The sequence below is a fragment of the Platichthys flesus genome, chromosome 9 (assembly GCF_949316205.1).
Source record: "Platichthys flesus chromosome 9, fPlaFle2.1, whole genome shotgun sequence".
NCBI lineage: Eukaryota > Metazoa > Chordata > Actinopteri > Pleuronectiformes > Pleuronectidae > Platichthys > Platichthys flesus.
The window spans coordinates 12,145,876-12,163,384 of NC_084953.1; the positions used below are offsets into that span (position 1 = coordinate 12,145,876).

Sequence of the window (17,509 nt, forward strand, 5' to 3'; positions counted from 1 at the left end):
TGACTGACAGATATAATGGGGTATAAGAGAGAGGGAATGAACTCCTTACTCAGACAACATTTAGCTTCACCATCCCACATTGGGTAAGCAATCCATTTCAAAAACCCCAATCTTTAATTGAATGCCGGAATCAAATGAATTCAGCTGTGAAACGTGAGAACCATGGCGTCTCCACCGTATCCCTGTGACTATTGAACCAGCGTGTTGGAGCAAAGTGCTGACAAAAGAAAAAAAAAGAAGATGTGCACCGAGGAGAAGGGCTTTCATCCAGCCAGGTGGGGGGCCGGTGATGGTGAGGGCTTCTGCTTGAATAAATGAGTTTGAGACTGCATCAGTAAAATGGCTAGTAATGGATAACCTGACCAGAGTAAGAGGGAGGGTTATATCAGTCAACAGGAAGAACAAGCTGAATATCATCAACAAATGTTTTACGAATGTGTTTCTAAACCCCACATCCCCATGACACCGGTTTAAAATGTATAATATAGGCAAAAACAGTCATCTGAGAGAGAGAGAGAGAGAGAGAGAGAGAAAGAGAAAGAGAAAGAGAGAGAGAGAGCGAGAGAGAGAGAGAGAGAGAGAGAGAGAGAGAGAGAGAGAGAGAGAGAGCATGATGTAGGTCTCATGTGGATTAGTATATTTGAGCTGGTGATTATCATTAATTATCGATTTTTCCATTGCCTGCTAATTCCTGTTTTGTGTTATTCAGTGCTGGAAGATATGCCAGTCCATCACAGTGGGAAAAGAGATTGACAGGCTCAAATCCACATCCTATGCTTTAAGACTGCGGGAGGGAACCCTGTAAACATGTAGAGAGCGTGTACACTGTCTACAAACAGCTTTGAACATTTTTAAGATAATATATGTTGACTTCATTCTAGACCGGATTGAACCACTTTGTCCAGTTTGAGATGACCAGTTCATATTGGGCCTGTGTCATCGACAGCAGGAGCAGCAGGAGGCTCTGGACAGACAGAAGGTTGAGAGTTCTCCCACAACAGTTTCCAGACTTTACCAGTTTGGAGATGACACGTGTCAGCTGCGCAGGCTTCATCTGCAAATCCTAATTCAAATGATGATACAGCTCAGTGATCAAGGTCCCACCCATGTGGAAACCAAGATGGCACTTCACGTCTGTTAGTGTCAGATCAGTCGATTTCTCAACACCTACTTTGACCCAGTTTATTTTCATGTATCAGTAAAATGAAGCCATTATATTGAATATATACTTGGGCTGTAATGATTTTCCAAATCGACAGTCCAAGTTGGGACTCGGTTTTTGAGGCGTGGTTTGGTTCAAAGCCCTCTTTTTTTGTTGTTGTTGAGGGAAAGGCGTTCCGGGTGCGTAAGTAAACGTTTCTGGGTTTTATTAAAACCACAGTAAAAAGAAGTACACCAAAGAAGATGTTGGACTTGACTTCACATAAAACTAAGTAAAAAAAATCCAGAGTAGTTCAATCAGCTCGATCCAGTTCAAACTCATAAACAGTCGTGGTGAGCAGATAATGAGGGAGTTGAACTATCCCTTTAAGGTATTTCTTTAAATATATTATAATAAGTATTAATATGTTTCCAGAAAAATGTCATCGGCAGATTTTGGCCAGAGCTTTGAAGGAGAAACAATAAGCTATTATCAGCTTTTACACTCGGCTGAGGTGGTGAGGTTTTTTTCTATTAATTTAAACCAAATGGGTTGCAAAAGCTGCAAAAGAAACAGACTCATTAAATCACAGTGTACATGAAGCATGTGGCATGTTTGTCATTTCACAGAGGAGACAGAATAGAGGCAGATGGAATCATCAGATGGAGAGGAGACGGCAACCTTGAAAAATGTCAAATTTCCTCATGGTTTTAACTAAACTAAGATAAACTGGTTAGATTCAGACAGCTTCAGTTTCAGCTTGTGTGTAACAGTGTACTGTTGGTGTACTGTGGCTGTAGAAAACAACACCAACTGCAGAAAAGAAAATAGGAAAGGAGAAATCGTTTAGCTTCTTCTTTTCCTTTTGACAGAGTTGTCATTTACGTGAGTGAGCCATTATCTTAAATTCGCCCGGGTCACTTCCTCCGTCGTGGCCTCCCTGCTCCACTGTCTGTCCCTCTGTGTGTGTAGTATTTTAGCAGCTGAGCCCCAGGCAGGAGGAGAGGACAGAGAAACGAGTTAGACTACAAACGACAGTCAAATGTGGTAGAAAACCCTCATTTTTTCCCTTTTCATTCAGCTAAGGCAGTGTGACAAAATATTCTCAGGCGCTGTAATAAAATAAATGGTGTAATGGCAGAAAAATCCTGCCTGTGTTTTCTACCACATCTCACAAAGTGACTCTAGACTGACAGGAAATCTCTGACTCCTAGTAGCACTTACATAACACAGCAGTGGTGAATCTGGGATTTAAAAAAAATTAAAAAATTTACAGGAGTGGCCATTTACAGTATAGGTCCAATGTCTCTGCACCATTTCTGATTCATTAAAGTTAACATTTAAGTGATTCTTTGTTAAGTGATAGCTCTATAGCTTTGAGGAAAGCCAGACATCATTGAATATATATTTTGAAAATGTTCCTTGTTCAAGCACATTGTGCACTTAGATTAAAGTAACTCATGTGTTAACAGCCACAGTGTGACATCAGACTTTGTCCTCTACATGCTGCTGTGCAGTAACTTAAACAGGACTCCAATTAAAGCAGAACTTCATATGCTTGGTGGTCTGTTATAAATGGGACGAGTCAGGGTACGGTACCAGCTGTGTTGGAAGTCACTGGGCGGGAAACCCCATCACACTTGGTCTCGCAGAGGAAATCGTCAATGGAAGGGCTCAGAAGCGGGCGGCTCTCTTGTTGCTCACTCACCAGCTGTAAGGGCAAACAGACGAGACGATTAAGGCTCTCACTCGGCATGTTTCTGTCAAACCCCCCTCATCCAAACCTCTGCATGCGGCTGCTGTGTTAACATGGAGTGAAGTTCATCTCTCTGGTCGTGCTTCAGTGTCAGTGTCAGTATACAGACTCAGATCAGAGTCTGTTCAGGAAGGTAACACACTTTGTTTTGGTTTGCAGCAAATCTTTCGTTTGTCTTGACATAGATACACTGAAGTGATTCAAATGTGTGTCTATCCGCTCAGATGTTTAAAATGTGAGCAATACAATTACTAAACCCCTCTTTGCTAACTCATCACTATTTACTTGTGCTACTGATGTGAACTGACATGTTCTTCTATAGTAGTCGTAGCTGGTGTTGCCCAGATTGTGGCAGTTCTGTTTTAATGCATCTCATGTTTAGTCATTGGTTGATACCCCAATCACAGCTGTGGCTCAGGGGGCAGAGCGGGTCAGCCCTCTAACCAGGAGGTTGGCGGTATGAATGTTTGTGTGAATGGGTGAATGGCAAACAAATGTACTGTAAAGCGCTTTTGGTGGTCATCAAGACTATTACAGGATAAATACAGATCATTTACCATTTACATGATCATTTGCACCACATGTACGCATACACACACATGCACACGCAAACACACACACACACACACATCAAAACCACAGTAATTGATCATAACCCTTGTAAAGCAGGGGATTGGTGAATGTTACACTGTAATAACTTGGCGAGTATAAAACCAGTCGATACATGCAGCTTGTCCCTGATGAGATGTCTCCCCAAACTTCTACCATCTATCTGAACATGACCTGGTGTATTCAATTTATTTTGATCAATTCTTTGCTTTCAGATTTTCTTCTGCTATCCACAGGCATATTTAAAAGGCACATTTTAAATGTGTGAGTTATGACTCTGCAGCCTTTGTGCTTCTTTATTTGACTGCTGATTTGTAGAAAACATGTAAACTGGTTTGACTGGTTTATTTACACTAAATGCTTTTGTACAGGCAACGTTCAGTTTTTATTGACGGGGTCAGAGAGGGGTAATACAACAATGTTTTTGTGATTGAGGTGCCATAATAGTTGTACTGGACTGGATTATACTGAAATGTGTGTTTAATATTATTCTCTCCTCATGTTTGTAAATGACAACGTTATTAACACAAGTCAAAATGATGCAGTACAGTTCACCACCACGGAAGACTAACATGTAGACACTAAACATACACATCCAAGATACACATATAGAAAAAACATTTTTCAGAAACTTACCGAAATTTATATTATTTAGAGAATGGGTATTTTGTCTTATGTTGTTTAAGAAATCAGATTATTGCAGAGATATGACCATTTTACAGCAGTTCATGTAACAAGTCACCAACGAGAAAAACAGCTTTATAATAATTTCCTAATGCTTATTTACATCTTCCACATCTTGACCTCCTGCCTGTGATGCCCCGGTTTGTACTCGTTGCCAGTGCAGGTGCAGAATAAGTTACCTCTGATTCATTATTGGCCCGACGCCTCGATACACCAGGTGCAGCTGGACTCAATCTGCCAACCAGTGCTTCATCATTTGGAAGTGAAAACCAGTTTTGTCTCATAGAAATGTTGAGCCACCACCATCACTGTCGTCAGCCTGTGTAGTGTGTATATAATGCTGGCAGTGAGGAATTGTGTATTCACTATTGTTGCAGAATTTTAATGAAGGTGCTGAAAGTTAAATGATGTAATGGACTGCACACAACCTGCCTTGTGTTTATTGTGGATTTGGGTTTCACAGCATATCACTGTGCAGTATTTCCATTTACAATTATGGATGTGTAGTGCAGCCATTGTTTCGGCTCTGGTATTGGAGAGGTTGTGGATCGAGGGTTTCCTCTCTGATTGCCATTGGATGGGCCAAAGCCTTTCAGCCTGTACTTGTTGAGACATGAAGCTCAGCAGGAGAGATGATTGTGTTCTGGACTGGTCTTCAGCAGCTGGTGGCATCCTCACCACTGTCACCAGCAGTGTTGGGCAAGTTACCTGAAAGTGGTTTTGAATTATATTTACTTATTGCTTAAAGGTTATTACACTTACTAATTGTGGGTTGCTCCGTTTGCTTCTGTCCTTTCATAATGCACACATATGCTGTTTTTCTATTTTTCAGTGTGTTATTATCTCTATACTGAGTTAAATAGTGGAACAATAAAACCCAATTTGCATGTCTTCTGAGGCATTAATCCGTTACATAGACTGTGTAATAGGATGTCTCCCCATCCTTCCACCATCCAGAAATGAACCCAAAATAGCCTGGTTACAAACGCTGCCATCTCAGGCCTTTGGAGCCAAAGTCTGTGCAGTAGCAATCATGGGATGGAGCCGTGGTTAAGTGAGATCCCGCCGATACACACACTCGGCCAATGGTGAGTTTGTCACAGCTGTCAATCATGATGTTTCACTAGATAAATGAAAATGTGATTGTACATCAGAGTGAGAGGTAGAATGAAAGAAACCCTAGTTATGTAAAATAAATGAAATGTGAACTCACTTTTTTCACTGTAGTACATGTCCCATTTACTAACATGGAGGAGGTCAGATTGAACAGCTATAGTTTAGCCAGCCAACAGGTGGTGATCAAGACTTTTCCATCCTCAGAAACAGTCTATGATCTATTCACATTCATGTTTATAAGCAATTCTTATACAATAAGAAGTCATGAAGTCTCATGATGGTAAAAACAATGTAAATTAGTTTTTTTAAGCTGTTCAATTGGTTTGTGTTTCCCTGCAGACCCGATCGGAACATGATTCTTAATGTGGAAGAGAAAGCTAATTATAATTTATGATGATGTATATATTATGATGTTTTGTTCTATGCATATTTAACAGAACTGTTGGTTGATAATAAAAATGTTGATTCACATAGAGTTGAGCTACATCAAAGAATCTGGAGGATAAAATTGCTAAGAGAGAAACACTACCCCACTTTTTGGAAATTTAACATAAATAATCTAGAGAAAGAGAAGGGTAGTTACTTTGTTTAGTGAGAGTTTGTGCTGCTCAGCAAGAACCCTGACCCAGTACAGGTAATTAGAGTTTGTGCTGTTCTGGTGTTAGAATATAGTTTTGGTTCATGGGGAAGTTTCACAGTGTGAAGTAACCTGATTTCACCCATCACTGCTGCCAGCCCATGTTTTTCCCCCCAATCTTGGACTACAGCGACAAATCATCGGACGAGAATACACTGCGGTTGACTTGTTTTTAGAGGTTGAATTTATTGAGTGGTTTACGGTGCGTGCTTGTTGTGTAATTGAGTCTGACTGAAGGCTGCAATACAGTTGTTGGTGTAGTAAATGAAGCGGATGCTTCATTTCATATCCACTTCAAAACTTCATGAACCCGCATAATAGCCACATAACCGCTGGCCTTTAACGGAAGTAATGAATCATCTCAAATGGCCTCTGCTGTTTTAATTAGATGATTTCTAACCACAGTAAACTCATTAAACTACCACCTAAAGCAAAGGTAGAAATTATTAAACTGACAGATACAGCCCGAGCGGTGAGAGGAGAGTCTGCTTGTCATTCACACTAAACAAAAACAGCAGCGCTTGTCCTCCGTGCTATAATTTACCATATCAAAGCACTTTTTTCAGCCTGTGTGTGTGCGTGTGTCTCTGCAGTAGCTCTCTGTGTTACTGTATTGTATATTTTTCCGAAAATCTGCACCTTGCTACAGAATAAGCTTATGGACTCTTGTAACACTGTGGATCTGATCCACAGTGTTACAAGAGTCTTGGTTGGTTGTTTTTAAAATTATGTTTGTTAAGTGGGGTGCAAGATCTGATTCTTGTCAATCCAATTAGAGCTGAAATTATTAATTAATAGTCTAGCTGAATTGACAGAGGATGAATCTTCCGTTATTTTCAGGCAAATATTTGAATTATCTGGTTCCAGATTTGTTTGTTTTAACATCATTATAACAAACAATATATTTGGGTTTTATAATGTTGTTCATTTGAAATGTTAAATCTGAGTAACTGTCATCTCTCTTTATTATATTTTAAAAATTATTTATAAACATAAGCTTTGTTGCAACTGGACAGAAATTATGAATGAAACATTTTATTTATCTCTGTCTCTAACATAGTCTCGTAATATTATTTTATTTAAGACTTAGAAGTTATTAGATTATCAAAGTTTATTCATTCTTTTGCATCATCCACTCGTATCATTCAGGATTCCTTACAAGTAAGAATTACAAATTAATAAATAAAAAAGATAAAACTTGCCTTTGTCAGGGATTTTACAGTTATGGATTCATTTTGATCTCTGTTTTATAAAAGCTTACACAGAGAATGCTGCTTTTCGGGGAGACTAAATCAGCTCGTGTATTTCTTTTCAGACACCGCCTCAGGCACAACATCAAGTATGAACAGTGCTGTTAATGTGAACTGATCAACCACATCATTAAAAAGCAGTTACCTGTTGAACATTGTAACAACTGCTGAGGTTTCAGGTTTGTCCTTGAAACACATATTCCAACTCACTCAACATTATTTAATTGTAAGCAATTACCTGCAAAACTATAATATCCCAATGACATGCTCAGCTTTAGGTTGAGCAAAATAAATGTTAATGTGGCAACACGCTAGACTTAAAATTTATATTTATAAAAGAATGTTTCTGTTATTTTTTGTATCAGTAAGACTTTGTCACCCCTTCTCCACCTCTGATCACTTCTGCTCTACCGCCAAATGTGCAGGATGGCGTCGTTCAAATCTGGATATTTGGACTTGATTTTTGGACAGTTGAACGAAGTGGAGACATGTTGTCCATCTTTAGGTACACTCTGTGATGCCATCTAATAATGAACACTGATTTTTTGTGTTGAGCTTCTGCTTGGGTCCGTACTTCACTGCTGATGAGGGTCACTGCCATCTGCAGCGACCATTACACAATCACTGTTGATGGTCTTCAAAGCCCTTCCTGCGATTGCCATGGGGGCCAATTTGAAATAATGGTATTGAAATGATGAGACCTTTTGAATTTTCCCCTTCTTGTCATCCAGACAATGGGGAACAGCAGATCCACTGCATTCATCGGGGGAAATGCGTCAGGCTTTTTGGTAGCAAGTAGCATTATGTTATTATAGGTTCACTCTTAACCCAAGAGAGAAGCTGAGCCATTACTCTGACTACAAGCAGGTTGGCTTTTCCTCTCGCTGTCTTTGTTGTACCTTTTTTTTTTCACCCCCTCTTCAAAACACCTTGTCATTTTGTTTACAAGTTTAAGGAGTAATCTAGATAATTATGTCATGGAAAACTTCAGCTAATTGTGCCACTTGGGCTTGATTCCAAGAGATCTCTCAGATGTTGCTGTCAGGGGAGCTGTGCACCAGTTAAACCTGCCATTGCCTGGAAAGAGGCTGAGGACAGGAGGAGGAGAGGGTGGAGAACACCACAGGAAGGGAAACGTGGATCCAAAATATCAAAGAGGGAAATTTACAACAGTGTAAGTTGTGTAAGATCACACGCAACGATGTCCACAAGTTGCGATGAGGAATTATTTCACATGTAACTCATAAGCATCTGTATTTTTTGTGGTATATTTTTTTCATATCTGGGTCATTATTTCTTTATTATTTTGTTTCCTTATTAGGGTTCTGTTCATGGGCTCCCATACTGGAGCCTGCATATGGCCGTTTGGTTAGACAGGTATTTGGAGTTATCACAATGGCTGGATCATTTTGTCCTAAGCTGCAAAATTGAAAATTAAATTTGAAAAAAGCTGAACTAATACTTTTCTATTATGGCTTTTAATCATAACACTGATAGTTTATCTATATTGTCTCAAATTGAACAGTTATTAATCTCGCCAATAGTCAATTAGACAACATCTGAGGTCAGCGTCATAGAATAGGATATAAGAGGCTTTGGCTATACAGGTAACACTGTTAGTAAAATATACTCATTGCTTGTTTTAACGGGATTAGATGATTTTGAGAAAAGGACAAAATATCACAAAATGTATCCTTTCAGCAGCAAATTAATTTCCCATGCAGAAATGTAAGTCCTAAGTTCAGTAAAGTGAGGTTTGTTTATGTGTTAAGTTTGTTTTTGTGTTGTCACAGATGGAGCTTCTTTGGATTCTGGATTTTGGGATACATTTACGAACTTTTTTTAGTTTTTAACCTTGTTGCTCTAGAAGTAATTCGACACAATCTTTCATGCTGCTTCAATTTTGGTCTCTCTTGCAAGTTCCCCTTATCTTTTCAGAGTCTGTGCAAGTTGAAACCCCTAACTCTGTAAAGCCTATTGAGACATATTGGACTTTACAAATAGACTTGACTTGACATATGGCGTGAGGAGCCACAGCCTGTCACTTAGCCTCTGTCACTTGCTAAGTGACATCAAACCGGGACATGGTGCCTCTAGAACTGCAGCCAGCTCGGCCACCAGAGAGAAGAACTCCAGTCAGCAGTTTTTGGCTGTCCAAGTGAAAACAACATTAAGTAGTCGTTTGACCCCACAGTGTGAATTAGTGTGTATTTTGCAAAAAATGTAAGTCAAACAAAAATTCTGAACTTAAAAAAATCTACAGATCGAAATTAAATTCTTTACATAAGAAAGGAAAACAAGCAACCTAATCAGTTTTTTTTTCTTACGCTTGCTTCTGCACTTCAAGCATTAAATATTTACCACCTACTCTGAGAAAACAATGCTGACTTGCAGCAGCTGCTTACTCCTGTGTGTGTGATTGCATATGAGAGAGTTAAGTGTGGTGCACAAAAGAAGAAGGCCTGAGCAGTGATCCAGGTATCTGCTCCGTTTGCTGCTGCGTTGTTTTGCTCTGCAGCTCTGAGAAGTGACTTGACGTTGATATTGCAGGTTCTTACTGGAAATGTGACTCGACTGACAGCAGCAGTTAATTGTTGTGTTTTCAGGCTGAAGTATTGGTGCCATTCCACGACCTCTCAGGACAATAAAGCCCATTTGAAACCTATTTAATTAATGTCAAAATGCATCGACCTCAGGCTGAAACGAGGCTGAACTTGGAAGATACAGTGTTTTGAAGTGGGCTGTGTTGCTCTGCTGTAATGGACTAATGCACATTGTCAGGAAAAGCACTGGATTTAAAAATAGGACCATATATAATGATTGGGGCCAGGCAGTGTGACCAAGATCCATATCAAGATACATGGTTAGATTGACTCTTATAATGATCAATTATACCAGTAGTACTTATTGTGTACATTAAGGCATATTTAATTTATCATGTGGGCTCACATGTGATTACTGTATTTGCTTTATGGACATTCTGTTTACAAATAATAGATTCTTATTGATATTTAAGATAATTAGGGAAAATTGCTTTATGAATTTAATTTGGAAGTAATGATAGTAATTTCATTAATGGCGTTTGTAGTCATGGTAACATAAATATTAATCATGCATCACAAAACAATGGGATATGTGCTAGACATTGTTATTGCATATCTATTTCTCACTACATTCTGCAGCTACTCTAGGCCTGAGAGAGCTTTCTGCGCGTAAGCAAGTCTTTGTGTGTTTATGTCCAACAGCATGAAACTCATTACTGTAATTCCTGTGAGGCCAGTAGTCTTTGCTGACACTCAATGAAAACCTCAGTGAACTGGATAATGGTTCAGACAGTGATGTGAAGGAACCATCTAATATTAGAACGGTAAGCTGGACACGTATTTGTGCTCGAAGTCGATGTGTCTCTTCACAGAAGGATGGAAGGTGGTGAAATGTTGTTAACAGGTTTTTATTAGTCTGCGCAATTAGCCCCATGCACTGCGAGGTTCAAACCATTCAATCAGGCCACAGATTTAGAGCAGCCTGCAACTGCAATAGAAGTAGAAACTCATTTGTTCCCCTGTGTTAAAAACCTCCTCAGTTTGCAGACCTTATCTGAGCTTATTCATTTTAGTGACTTCTTAGAACTAAATCGTGTTCTACACTTTGTTTATTATCTTATAGGAGACATCTTAAGACCAGTTAGGGCTGGGAAATGAAACAATATATATAATTGTCGTCACGTATTGTCAATCAACAATGCAATATAACAAATCTTCTATATTACATGCATTGTGTAAGCACAGTGAGGAGGTTTAGCACCATGAACCTACCTCAGAATCTTTAAACTTAAAACAAATAATAATGTGAAATTTATCATGATAATTATACAAATTTTTTGTTCTTGATCACATTTTTGTCCATATCGGCCAGCCATATAGGAACATAATTGTTCTTTTGAATTCATGCTATTATTTATGCGTTGTCCCTTTGTGTTGTCTTTTATCTTGGGCACCTGACTGCCAGCCAAGTTTCCCAACAGGGATATAACACAACTGAACTGTATTTGTGATTATTGACCTGTTGTGTCATCATATTAATTTCTGTGACACTGCAGCACCTTATGCTCCTGAATGAGTAAAGCTGTTAAAGAAGGAACCTATTCTTTATTGACCCTTTCTTATAGAGTAATCATATTTGGCACATGAGACGAAAATAAACAATACATTAGAGGTCATATGTTGGTGTAAAGCAGCTTCTTCTGTCTGCAAGAAGTGCTGCTGAGCAATTATCAAATCCCTTCCACTGATGTATTAGAGAATCAATCATTTAAAAAGCATGCTACAAGTTATTGAAACACACTGCAGGACCCCCCCCCCCCCACCCACACACACACAAACAAACAAGCACACGTACACACACACAAAAACACAAAAACACTGTAGAGAAGAAGTGAAGGACAGAGCAAGATGAACTCATATTGGCATCTGGAGAAGCAAATCCTTCCAGCTACAAAACGTAATAAAGCAAAGGAGAAGTGAGAGTGGACACAGTCATTTGCTGTAGTACTCTACACACAGATCTCTCAGCCAGTAGCTCAATGCTATGCTGGGTATACCATAGCATTTTGGAAATGCATCCATACACTGTTTATGCTGAGGATTAGCTGCTTATGAGGTGTAAAAAGTTCATGGGCAAGTTATTTCTGACCCGATTAGGAGTTGGGCAGGAAATTTGTGTTGACCCTCTGTTTAATCCCCCCCCCCCCCCCGTACACAATTAAACATGCAGTAAAAGTTAAGAGCACTATTAATCTTTCAACGGCTAATTTGACTAGCGTGGATAACTGCAGCCATTGGATTATGAGTCACTGTTTGCTGTTGAAGGGTTTTATACCCCATAGAGCAGCTGGAAATGAAATCATTGTTGCTTAAGTAATGCGTTAGTAGACAGCGGTCAGTCGTAGGACACTTAAAGCTTTGCTAGTGTTTCGGTGTAGCACAGCACAGGAAGAAGTTCCACTTGGAGGCAGGGGGGGAGGTCGAGGGAGGTTTCTGAAATGGTTCTGCCCACCTTGGTAGTCACTGTGAGGAGGGGCTTCCCTTCTGATGACGCCTTACTTGGTATCTCCTTCAGGACCATGGCAACAGTCTTATCTGCGGCCCTAGAGTCTTTCCCCTACAACAGTGAGATCAACAATGACTCGTGTCAGGACAGTTGGACAACTCAGTGATTTTATATTTTATTTTAACCTCTTCAGGGCATCTTACAGAACAGACTTTAGCTTATAATGATGAATTACTAGAAGCACGAGGGGGCTGTCTAACAACCACAAAAAATCGACTGAAGACATTTCCACAAGACTATGGCGATGAGAGGAGGGTCACTGCACAATGTAGAGGGTTTGACTTTAGACAATGATGAGCATGGTCGTCCACATCAGTATTTGTCCACAGTATGATCACAGAATATTGTTCGGAGCTCATTTCACATCCTACAGCTCACTGTGTGTACAGTTCTGTGTGTGTCTATTATGTGTCCACTAGTTTGTGATGTTATAACTGTAGGTTGTGATTGTAAAACTTAAATAGGAAAAAAATCCTGGATCTATGCAACCCTGTAGTTCCAGTTTCTAGAATGTGAATACTATGTGTTTTTCTCCTGTGATAGTGCTTTAAATATCCTCTGGGTTAGTCAGAAAAAGTTAAACATTTGAAGCACTCTGGCAAATTATTACAAATTATTTTGAATTTTCTAGACCAACCAGCTAATCAGGAAACTAATCAATAAATGAACCGCTGAAGAAAATGATGGTAATATGCAGACCTAATAATAGCAGGGCCCAACCTACATGAGTTTTCAAACCTGTGTGATCTGCAATTTCAAATGATTAGAGAATATTAACATATTAATAACTATTTTTTAATCTAATTGAGTACTCATCTGTTTCTGTTGTGGGGCAAATTTTAGTTTGGATGTTCTAATTATCAATCTAACCTCAATCACAGTTGCAAACAAAGTCCCTGGTTTGATTCTGCCTGGGGACCTTTGCACATCAAACGCTCCTCTGCCTGCATTGCATTTCTGCTTTGACTTACCAAAATACATTTTCCAGAAACTAATAAAATTATATTTTCTGGAATGTTTTTACAAAGGGAAACTGTTTAACAGATTGCAGCAATACTTTAGGAGCTTTAGTCCAAGATATTTGTTCTGAATTTCCTGCCTAGTGAAACTTCTGTTTGAAGGAGAATGTCCGGAAACATAGTTCTCTTCAAAATATAATTAATGTGTTGGTTGAATTACTTCAGTGTAACTTCTGGAAATAACAAATTGTTACGGTTTTTCAAAGATAATATAACATTATATGTTCTGATCCAATATCATTTACAAATATTAATTCATTAATGTTACACTTGAGAATAATGTTATGTCACAATAAAAGTTGCATTGTTGTTATCGCTCACTTTGTAAAATCTTTTTATTTCATATGGGACTTTTTGACAGTCACCAGAGAGAAGCTGTTTAATCCACATTAACACCCTTTAGAGAACTGTCTGAACCTAAGAGCCGCAAATAAATGAAAAAATAATTAATAAAAAAAGTTACACTTTTTAAGTCAGGGAACCTGCAGTACTACTGCTTGTCACCGGAGGAAGACCTTTGTCACTTTCTAAAAAAAGTTGAACAATCGTAATATTATCAAAAAAAACTAAAAGACTGATAATCGTGACCGCGATACCGACATTTACCCTCCGAGCATCAGTTGTCCTGCCCTCCTCCACCACACACAGGCCCTCCTCGGGAAGACCACTGTCCTGACCTTATGCGATAATTGTCACCGACACATTACATAACAGTAAAAATGTATTACATAAGACGTCAAATTGATTCCGCCAGACTATTATCATCCTCTTCACCTTCACTTTATGACAGAGGCTGGACTGCAGAAGCCACCCACCTCCCTTCAAACATTCATTCACTTTTACAATTTACCCGCTGCCACAAGATAGATTATACATTCGACGATTAATCATCTCAAGACACGCACATGTCACAGAATTACCTCTGTCACAGGAGGTGACACATCCCATCTCGGAGAAGCACTCATCCTCCTGCAATTAAATTTGCTGACCAGAGAGACAACAGAGAGGGAGAAACGGCTGCTCGTCACACTCGGCTTCTACATTGATCAAACTGTGTGAAGTCGCCTGCGTAGACGGAACACGAAGCACCCTGCAAGCCTTTTAGCTGGATCTTGTTAGTGCTCTTCACGTTTCCACTCGCCAGAAAAACGGATTAGGCGTTTCTGCCACTGATTTCTTCAACAGATCATGTCACAAAAATGCACACGCTCAGAGTTTCCTTGAAAGCCCTAATGTTATAATAAAGTCCCGAAAAGCCACCTGAGCCCCCTCCCTCGCTTCGACTCGCTCGGTGCAAACAGACAACATCCGTCGCGAACACGGCTGCCAGGAGCAAAGCGGTTTTCACAAGGCCAGAGATAATTCAGAAGAGCTCCAAACAAGATGGAATATTTGTTTATAGATATTATTTCTCTATCAGAATGGCAGAGAATGCAGTTTGAACAGTGCTCCATGTTCCCTATTTGCCGTATGTGCAGGTATTGTGAGAGCCAACAGTGGCGAGGATATCTTCACACAGTTGGTTTGTGTTGGCGTGCAGTCTCGGCTGCTCTGTTGTTTCAGGCCAACTTTTGCTAAGCAGGCTCTCGTTCGTGGAGTAATTAATATCGATGTGTTTGTCAGTAGGAGTCACAGGGGTTGACACACGCAGCTGTTTTGAAATAATTTTTTTTAGCAAAAGGGAGAATAATCAACAATATCGAAGACAGTAACATTAATTAATAACTGTTTTGTTTATAATTGTATTTCAGTGTCTGAGCTGAACAAAATATTGTGTACTCTCTTAATACAGCACAAAGGAGAAAAGATTGGTTCACCACGTCGCAGTTCTGGAAGGCACAATCAGAAAAACTAATTACTATTACTAAACTAATTATCCAGAGCAGAGGAAATGAACAGCGTCATTATGCAAACTCCTTCATCAAATCTTAATCAAATCATTAAGGTGCTGCTGGTGACACTTGGCCTCTAGGTGTTACTGTATATTTCAAGAAATTGAATCGACTACGTCCCCAGCCATCACAGTGTGGTCATCGCTCCATCTAATACATTTACTGGTAAGTTGGTGTCATACACAGGTATTCTCAGAGCCAGGACTGAACCTCTTTATGAATTTCATTACAAAGTACAAACCAGAAGTTTCTGGAGAGAAGTTTGTTCAGAGAAAAATTGATTTAAATAAAAAACTGCAGTTTCGATCTCAGGCAGAAGCAAAGACTTGAGAGAAACCTTTGTTTGTTTTTTGGTGAAAGAAGCACATGTTCTTTTAACCTGACTAAATCAAATAACGACGGATCCTTTAGGCTAATATTTGTCTGCTTCAAAGAGCTGCTTCAAAAATGTAATAAAACTGATTTCAACTTATCTTTTCCAACAGGGTTCAGTTCATCTATTTAAAAGCTAATTCAAAAGTGCTCTGAATCTTCAGGCCTTGACAAGTAGACAAATGATTTTATTTTCCACTTTTGTAATATGGTTAGCGGGTTTGTCAGGCTGTTCCAATGAGTTGATGTGATTTAATCAAGACTGTTTTAAAAGATGGCTATGTGGTATCTGGCTGCGGTACACTGTAGGTCGTAAATCCCGCCTTCTCCATGTTAGCAGACGGGACCAAAAAGATCAAATATCCAATAAATTTGTCTCAAAAAAGGCTTCTGTCATCACACGGATGTATATTCAAGGGCTCATTTTCCCAATATGTTTGGTTTTAACTAGATATTTGATGATACTCATGATTGGCCAAGTGCATGTATCGGCAGGACCTCACTAACATGGCTCCGCCCCCTGATCGCCTCTGCACAGACTCAAGATGTTTGACATGGCAGCGTTTGTATCCAAGGTATCTTGGCTTCATTTCTGGATAGTGCAAGGTAGTGGAGACGTGTCGTACATCTTTATAAACAGTCTATGGATCTGACCCAGGTTACAACCCTGCTCATGACCTGGTTTAACAAGAGTCAGGCATCAATACAAACTGAAGTCACCTCATTTTTAATCGAATGGGGGGATATGGTTGGATGTCATCTTTTAAAAAGATGACATCCTCATCCGGTAGTTTACCAATTATGAAGGTCAGAAAGTGGGTTTGATGAACAAGATTGTGTAGTTATGTTTGATTTGGTAGTTTTATATTTAGTTGTGTATATTTACTTTATTTGTGCTTTTCTTATGTATGTTATTGTTGGTGTCTATCTCCCCATTAAAATGACAAAAGAGACTGCAACAGTATCAATATACTGAGCAGGAGTAAAAAAATACATCTGAACATTCCCAGGTAATCCATCTCAAACAACAGAGGCATGCATGGTGACTCAGACTAATGATGAGTAAAATTACATTATTACTGCAGCACTGCTGCATTGTATCATCTGTGGCATCCAAGTGAGAGGAAATAATATATACTGAATTTCACGTGTCACTGAATATACACACGGAAGCTCCTTTATCGATGAAACACTACTGGGACATGGCCGTACCGTACTTTTCCGAAATCTTTAGTTCAAGGGGTCTCATCAACACGGGTCTCCAGACACGGTGATGGGGGGGATGTAACCCTACCATTCTTTGGTATGAGGGTCAACTCAGGTCCCTGTTTCTGTCCTGTGGCTAAGTATAGTGACTGATACGTACTTTATTATAAGGTTTTCTTCCCTATGCATTCTGTCCTTTACCATTAATCAATATTCAGAGTATAGGTTTCCCATGTAAAGATAATAAATCCTTTAAAGTTGAGGATTGTCTGACCAACTATAGAGTTGTCCAGAAGTCAGGATTTATAATCAAACCTTTTCTACAGTAGCATTTACATACAGACTCTGAGCTTTTGGCGAGGACCCATTTAACTACTGTCCGGTAGTCAGTAGTTTGTCATCTCAAATAGTGACTATGTTTAAATGAACACCAATATTCCGACTATGTATTTTGTCTGATTATGATGTTTACATGAGTCGCTAAAAGAATATTCCTTTCTCATTCCCAACTACATGAGCACAAACTGATTAGGTCTAAATTCCATCCACTACATCCAATGTTACCGCCTGAATTTTAAAACAGTCAATACAGTATAAAATGCTTATTTAATATAAAATGCACTGCACAGGCTTCTCAACCATTCCTGTAAAGGATGGATTTCACGAGGGAATACCTACTGCTCTAAATCAGGCCACCTCTGTGTTGATCCATTTTATT

The 17,509-nt window shown here is 39.2% G+C and overlaps 1 protein-coding gene across 1 annotated transcript in view; it reads right to left on the minus strand.

Annotated features, from left to right (window-relative positions):
- pex5la (peroxisomal biogenesis factor 5-like a) overlaps positions 1–12,332 on the minus strand; it is a 37,137-nt gene extending 24,805 nt beyond the window's left edge. Inside the window, exons 1-2 of the mRNA XM_062395789.1 lie at positions 12,249–12,332; positions 2,741–2,852 (exon numbers count right to left, since the gene is read on the minus strand). Coding sequence (XP_062251773.1) covers positions 2,741–2,852; positions 12,249–12,317 — 181 coding nt within the window. The 5' untranslated portion in view covers positions 12,318–12,332. The remainder of the gene's footprint in view (positions 1–2,740; positions 2,853–12,248) is intronic.
- Positions 12,333–17,509: the final 5,177 nt, after the last annotated feature.